Source organism: Sinocyclocheilus anshuiensis, unplaced genomic scaffold (assembly GCF_001515605.1).
Source record: "Sinocyclocheilus anshuiensis isolate Anshui unplaced genomic scaffold, SAMN03320099.WGS_v1.1 scaffold437, whole genome shotgun sequence".
Classification (NCBI taxonomy): domain Eukaryota; kingdom Metazoa; phylum Chordata; class Actinopteri; order Cypriniformes; family Cyprinidae; genus Sinocyclocheilus; species Sinocyclocheilus anshuiensis.
In genome coordinates, this window is record NW_015539902.1 from 1,685,687 (window position 1) to 1,693,917 (window position 8,231).

An 8,231-nucleotide genomic window follows, 5' to 3' on the forward strand; every position below is an offset into this window, starting at 1 on the left:
CCAGCAAGCTCGTTAGCTAGACAGTTAGCATCAGCTAACATTATTGACTTATTTTCAGCATGGTTATGAAGAAACATTCATATTTGTCTACTCGGCTAGTCGATCCAGATACATAGTAACTTAGGCTATGTGTGTTGACAAACAATATAAAAACAGACGTCACATAGGGCTAAATGCATAGCATTTTAGTAAAACTCCTAATGTTACAGCAGCGGGGAAGATGAACATGCATTAGTTATTTTATTTAATCTGTGTTATTTTAATGTTTCTTTTTTTTTTTACCTAAAACATAGAGACACTGATGTTGATGTGTCTGCATTCAAGCATTTCAGTGGGCTTAAACAGATCACCCTTTACAGCAGATTTGTAACGATAAGTTTTATGAAATGTAGTGAAGTAAAAAGTACGATCTTATGCTTTGGAATGTAGTGAAGTTAAAAGTAAAAGTTACTCAAAATTAAAACTACTCCAGTAAAGTACAATACTTGAAAAATATACTTAAAGGGGTCATATGATGCGATTTCAAGTTTTCCTTTCTCTTTGGAGTGTTACAAGCTGTTCGTGAAAAAAGCATCATATGACCCCTTTAAGTACAGTAACAAAATTAAACTACTTCGTAAACAATTCATTGTACATCAGTCTCTCATGCCCGTATTTCATTGGTGTTAAATATGCATCTACCCTGACTAAGGTTATGTGGTTCTCTGGAGATCAAAAGCCTTCTTAATGATAATTTACAGGTTCTTTGGATCAGCATATTTGTTTCTGGGTTCTTTAAGTGAAAGTTCTAAAAGGTCTTTGATGAACTTGTATACAAAGAAGCTAGAAGTACCTTCTATTACGTAAGACTTTTAAAAAGTCTCTTTGGATCTAATTTGAACTTTTATTGTGAAGAGTGTCAGGTTGTTGTTTCATGATCTTGGATTTGTAAGTACCTTTGCTGAAAGGCAAAATATTATATGGTTCACTGGTGTTTGTCTGACACTGCACTTCAAACGGCCAGTGTTAAAGACTGTGCTGTAGACAGAAGACTGACTGCAAATTAAGTAGTACAGGGGTGTCTAATGAGTTGTTCATTGTGTACATGAAAGCTCATTTATGACTCTGTCAGCTTCAATGGTTCTCTTCCCACAGGCCCCTGCTCTGTTAAACTCCTGATTATTGGTAGGCTAGGCTATACAGTGCTCTTGTGTTTTTGATTTGATCTTGAAGTGTAAGGGTAATGACTTGGCCCGCTATTATACCATAAACAGATTGACAGTGTTGTGTGGCCCTCATTTGTATCAAGATTATTTGAGACAGGAGTGTTCATTTCACTGTGACAAGCTTTAAGAAATGAGCACCTGCCACCATGTGTAGGAACCCAGACTCATTTTAAATCATGGCGGGTGAGGGCGTTTTCGTATGCGTTTGGCCAATCAATGTCTACTTACGTCCCGATTAGTACCAGGGCTGCGCTGCTCCCAGTTCCGGCGGTGCGAAAACGCCAAAAAGTGGGTAGTTCCACAATTAGTTCTGGTACTATGAAAAGGTTCCTGCGGTGCGAAAGGCCCTATTGACTGTGTCTGTGTTGTTATGGCACTGCAGATGGCCATTAATATTGTATTATATTTATACCCATTGATCTATATATAATGTTCTCTATTATAGATAAGTGGTTATACCTCAGTTTTCACTTATATGTCCTAGATTTTGAACTGAGTATTTTGCTTTGGATTTGAAGGCATTTTCAGAGTTATAGCTTAAACAGTGAATAAAGACGTAGGACTACTGGTTAGCCAGTTTCTCCTTCTTTTACCCAATAATGGTTGCCTGGCAACATTGCCTTAAAAAGCCTGTTGCCATTGTCATGAGCCTCTTTCCAGATGGTATCGTCACATGTGCGGCCCTATGTCTCATGTGAGCCCTCCATAAAGCCATAAACCTAAGTTGTGTGAAACTCAAATGTAAACACGGATCTAAAACATTTCCACGGTTTAAAAAGCCATCGTTCTGGTCTGCATTGCCATTTGTTTCACTTGGTTTCTTTATCTGTGTCAGATTGTTATATATGTGCTCTCTTCTTTTTCTCTTTTATTTTGGGTCTATGCATTTTTTGAATTAGTTTCTGTAACATTATCTTTTGTGCATAGCCTCCAGTAGTGTGCATAAATTACTGATACGTTCTTTTTCATGCAAGAGCTGTCAAATTATTTAAGAACACGATCAAACTAAATGCAAATACACATAAATGAATTGCAAACACTTGCATATGTCGACATTTATAAAGTACTCAACAATAATTCCCTGACATTACATTACCGTAGTACAAAATACACAAAACATTTTTTTTTGATACTAATGCATATCTGTAGATACTATAGATGTAGATGAAAAATTCTGTCAGATAATAATTGTTTTTCTCTTTTTATAATATTTTAAACTTTTTTCATATTTTAAACTTTAATATTTTAAAACACTAAATTGTTTCACCATGTGATATGAAGGAATAACATTATTCTAATCTATAGCAATAAGGTATGAGAGGCCATGCTGTATTGTAAATAAATCACTGTTCTCATCCACTGTGCCATTTATTTGTTAACATCATATGTGCTATTTTCTCACACACGCATATCTCTGAGCGTGAGAAAACATCTGTTTTCCAGCTTTCAGCATGAGAAAATGTCTTTTTTTCCGGCTTTTAGTTGAAAACCGACTGATTCACAGCACAGCTTGCAGAGTTTGCAAGCGTCATTACAGTGTAGATTGATGGACATACAGTACCATACCTGAAACAGAAAACTAATCAATACAATAATATTTCCGTCGCACTTCGGAAACTGTGGGCTTCCACACAGACATGCACACACATCAACAGATCTCCAGTATGAGGGGAAAGGGCGGGTATGGCCTCAAAATGAAAGGTTAATGACACAACATGGGTTTGGTCATAATTCATTACAGTTCATATTGCTGAAATACATAATGGAACAGTTTTGACGCTATATAACCGTTGGGTGAAGTGGTCAAAGCCGTGTTTATATATGTGTGTGTGGATGTGTGAACGTGAAGCTTTTCAAAGTCTTTCACAGGTGTCTTATCAAAGATCGTTTGTTTCATTCATATCATTCATAACGCAGGTGCCTGTGCTGTATGTAATTCAGTTTCTCACATCACACAAATTGAAGAGGAGAAACTAATTTTTTTCACATATTAGATTCACTCTGGGCTATTGGATACATTGAACTAAGAGATCAGTTACATTGGTCCATAGAGATCAGTGGCTAATATATATAAATATATTAATATGAACAGGAAATTGGAACAATGCAGTTATTTAGAGCACTAATATTTGCAGAAATTAAAATGGTGATGATACACAGTACATTTACAATCCCTTTGCGGCAGTTTTACTGTGGCAGTTCAAAAACTGTGATGAATAGGAAGTACTCTGCTCCCTCTTAACCAAAGACATCTCTTATCTTCAGGGAGACGTAAAATGTGCATCTGGGTTTTACAGTGCAAATAATTGCATTTCCAAACTAAGAATGTGTCTTTTTCTTTGTAGCATAAAAAAGGCTCCTGCGATAAAGATCCATGCCACAAACGTAGAAATCCAACAGATGAAATGTGTCGGAAACATAAAGTCGTCTCCTGTGGATTCTTTTGGCTCTCAATACACCTTTAAAAATGTTTTTGTTCTCTTGATTTGAAGGACCAGACTTTCTTTTGCTTGATCCCAACTTTAAACATGTTCAGAGACACCATGAAACAGATCATTGCTGGAAGGCATGCTAACGAGATCATGAAAACCAGATTTGCAGGCCTCATTGGGCCACTTGGTCCAGTTACTGGGATTACAGCCAGGAGAGAGAGATAAATGAGAAGGTGACAAGTTTGTGGCTCAGCTCAATCCCTTGATTCCCATCTGGAAAACTAAATGCACAATTTTAGGGGACAGTTCACCCCAAACTAAGCATTCTGTCATTATTTACTCACCCCCATGCTGTTCCAAACATTTATGCTTATTATTTTTTTACATGGAACACAAGATAAGTTTTTTTTTCCATACAGGGACTCTCCAAAATGGACAAAAAAGAAACAAAAAAGACCCGTAACAGTAATCCATACTCCTAATCATGCTTTTTTCCAACCCTTCTAATTCTGTGAGAAATGGGCAGAAATTTTAATTCATTCACTTCTTATCTTTACCTTGCGGCACTCACAAATAAAAAATTATTTGTGTTGGATTGGAATTGCTCAGTTTTCGTTATGTTATTTCAAAAGACTTGGGTTTTCTCTGGAAGATAGAAAGTCATGTATAGCCCTAACTAGGCATAGCATGGCAACACCTTTTCTGCTGATGGTCAGAATGACCTGACAGAAAGTCTACTTGCATTTCCATTCTCTCACTTGTTTAGAGACAAAATGCACATTTCTCATGTTGAATGCAGATTTCTGATTCATCTCAAAATCACATAGCTTTAATGGTTAATTAATACCTGCTCCAATCCAGTTTTTGATTAGTAGTCAAAGTCTGTTTCCTGACAACACTTAGAAATATCTGAACAGCACAACTGTGTTTTTTCTAAGGTGGTCAGTGCTGAGCCATTCATCACACTGTATGAAGCATGTGTATTTGAAATACCATGACCTTTCATGATTTGAGTATTTGTTTACCTATGCATTTATTTTTGAATGTTCACAGGAACACTGAATACATTTTGAAAATGACTTCAGAAGGACATTCCACACCAGTGGCAACCATTAAGTTTACAGCCAGGCAATGAAAACGTTTTTATTGCCACTGATCAGAAAGTTGTATTTATTTATTTATTTTTCTCTTTAGGTTCCTAATGTGCACTGCATGCTGCATGGATACCATTTAGCCAGCCAGTTGGTCATCCTCATTTAATATTATTGTTCTGGACTTGGCTCTTACATGAATTTGCAGTGATTATCCTGATTAGCATTGGTGTCAAAAAACGAGCTAATTTGTTTGTTTGAATATGTCACTTCGAGTGCTGATGTACCCTGATAGCCACATACGGATTTAATAGGAATCTTGGCCAAGGAAGGGCAAAACTAGCTATTTGAAGTCACAGACTTAAAGGTGCAGTAGGAGATCTTGGAAAATGCTAACTTTAGCCTGATAGCACTGAAAGCGAACGCCCCACCCTCCCTGCAATCGCCGTCCAAAGCCACGCCCCCTGAACGCATTTACGCTCACAGACCAGAGACAACATTACTACAATAGGCTACATCAGCGGTTCCCAATTCCAGCCCATGTTCCGAAGTGAAGTAAACTTCAACGGATTTCCCCCGCTCAGGGAGTAGGGAGCAATGAACACTAAAATTTCTGAAGACAATCACCTATTGCACCTTTAATGTTGTTTCTCAGCTGCATCCACAGAAAAACGAATGAATACTGGCACTGGAAACATTTTTATGTACTATTTTCCAGGTGGATTAAACATACTATCTGCTAGACAAGTGCTATTATTTTTAATTCTTGGAAGCCAAATATAGATTTAAATGAAGTCGCAGATTGGGGGAACAGCAAAAAAGAAAAAGTCTGCTAAAAATAGGAATGGAAACAAACAAAAGATAAGAATTTTTATATTGTAGCTGGATGTGACATCTCTCTTGTTCTGTGTTTTGTATTCAGTCCTGCTCCTGGAGAGCTACCACCCTGCAGATTTCAGCTCCAACCCCAATCAAACACACATAAACCAGCTAATCAAGTTGTACAGGATTACTTGAAAATTACAGGAAGGTGTGTTGGAGCAGGGATGGAACTGAAGTTTGTGGGATGGTAGCACTCCAGCAGGTTGGAGATCCCTGCCCTGTTTGGTCAGCACTTTATTTTTTTTTTGATCATGCACACTCATTTTTATGCTGTGCACACTTCAACATTTGGTTTCTGTGGCATTTTTGTAGTGAATTGTGCTTGTCTACTTTGTCAGCTACTGTTATCTAATTGTTTTGCTGGCTGACATATGTGGGTTTTTTGAAATTGTAAAAATAACTTGTGATAGTCTTGTTAGCATCAGCAAGAATGGGTAGAAAATTACAAACCATCGAGTAATGTTTTACCCTCTATGTCATCATTTTTCAGCATATGTACTCATGAATTTATGACTTTCTTGGAGCTTCCTGTATAATTTTCAGGTATTATTGCAAATTGTCTTAGTAAAGAAAGTATACATATATAGTATATAGTATATGTAAATATATTGGCAAATGAAAATCGGAACTACTGGCTTGATAAGGCTGGCAGACAGAAATGTTACTGTTGAGCCAGTGCTAAAAATATTGTTCCATGCGGAGTTGTTTTTCTTTACCAGGACTAATGTTACTAATGTTCCTGATTTGAGGTTGCATGATGATAACTTGAAGGTGTTTTTGTGCTTGAAGCTTTTTTCTTTTATTACATGATGTGTGAAAGCCTGTGCTCTAAGCATTTTCTACAGTCTTACAAATGATTCAATTAAAAAACAAAACCAGTTTCTAGGAGCAGTAAACTTCTGGTTCAAGGAGGGAACCCAGTTAGTTCAAACATTTATTTATTTGTTCCAAAAAGAGTGGATATAGCTGCATTATTTACCCTCTTGTTAAATTTTTAATGCATATGAAAGTGTTCCATAATGTGTTTAATAAAAAATAAAATAAATCTCCTACCCATATATGGTATGGAAGAGACCATATATTTTAGTTATATAGCGGTTAGTCTTATACAGAAGCTGTATACACTACAAGCTGTAACTAGCACTGGTTGTTGTATACACCAATAATGCACAACATATTTATTCTAAGCTGCAAATGCTCTGACAATCATGTCATTCACTAGCTCCCAATGTGACACAGACAATGTGACAAATATCCCTTAGACATAACAGTGTATTTCTTGTATACAAGGCTGTCAGAGACAAGGCCATTTCATTGTGATAAAGCTATGCATTGGGAGAGCCACCCACCCTCGCAATTTATCACAAATCCAATTTGTGATGAGTGTTAGTGAGAGCCGATAAGAAAGATCACCAACGAGAGAATTTATTATGCAAAATGAAGCTGTAAGTTATTTTTTTATTGTGAAAGAGCCTTTGTACAGAACGTTTTGTTTGTGTACTCTGGCCTCTCTTTGTCACGTCAAATGGAAAGAAGAATAATTGCCTGCCGTAGGGAGCCCCATCTTCATAGACGTCATATTTTCCAATTACAAAATATAGTATTGTTGTCACACGCTGTGTGTGAGCGCTTTTCATGTCGTTGTATTTACTGCATCTAGAGCCGTCAACGTACATGGTTAAGATGATAAAATAAATATGCTTAGCAACTTTCAAAAGGGAGAAGAATACACTTTTTTGTTGACATTGAAGGACAAACTCGATCAAACTCTGCTGTATTTTGGCGCACATTTGTCTGTTGGCTTATGCCTTCCATCTAACACTGCTGGGAGGGCTTCCAGTCATCTACTTTGCTCTGACAGAAGCACAAATTACTGCAGTGATTGAAAGAGCTTTTTACCAATATCCATTTTGTACTGGGAGATGTTGTAACTTTTCTTTCTCTTCCTTCTTTTGCCCTCTTCTTATCACCCCCAGCAGCATCCATGATGGCTGGCAGGGCAGTGACAGAAAGTTGCCCTCTGGGTCAGTTCCCATGTGGAAACATGAGTGTGTGTTTGCCCCAGGTCCTTCAGTGCAATGGCCACAGGGACTGCAAGAACGGAGCAGATGAGGAACACTGCGGTAAGGCCACATTTATCTGTCTTTTTTACTTTGCTGATAATTGCATGAAATTGGTTACACTTTATTTTAAGGTGTCATTGATACAGTGTAATTATACATTTAAAGGGGTCCTATTATGCTCTTTTACAAAGTCTTGATTTTGTTTTGGGGGTGTACTAGAACATGCTCTCATGCTTGGTGGTTCGAAAAACGCATTATTTTTCACATAATTTACATTATTAAAATACCTTTCTCCCCAGCCTGGCACAAACGGCTCGATTAGTTCTGGCTTTGATGAAGGTCCGCCTTCCGAAAAACAAAATGTGTTGTGATTGGTTAGCTGTCCCAGTGCGTTGTGATTGGCAAACAGCTTAGACGGTGTTTCAGTCCTGCCCCGCCCCTTGCTCCGTCTTTCAATAAAAGCTTTTGGAATCCGGCACTGTTACTTAGGGATGGGCGATACCACTTATTTTGTTTTCGATATGATACCGATATTTTTCAAGGCAGTATCGTCGATAT

At 37.5% G+C, this 8,231-nt stretch overlaps 1 protein-coding gene and 1 pseudogene across 1 annotated transcript in view; both read left to right on the forward strand.

The window, feature by feature from the left end:
- LOC107686189 (beta-1,3-glucosyltransferase-like) overlaps positions 1-1,158 on the forward strand; it is a 42,799-nt pseudogene extending 41,641 nt beyond the window's left edge.
- A 646-nt stretch (positions 1,159-1,804) lies between these two features.
- LOC107686190 (relaxin receptor 2-like) overlaps positions 1,805-8,231 on the forward strand; it is a 53,283-nt gene continuing 46,856 nt past the window's right edge. The window contains exons 1-2 of the mRNA XM_016483101.1: positions 1,805-1,880; positions 7,587-7,733. Of these exons, the coding sequence (XP_016338587.1) occupies positions 1,805-1,880; positions 7,587-7,733 (223 nt within the window). The remainder of the gene's footprint in view (positions 1,881-7,586; positions 7,734-8,231) is intronic.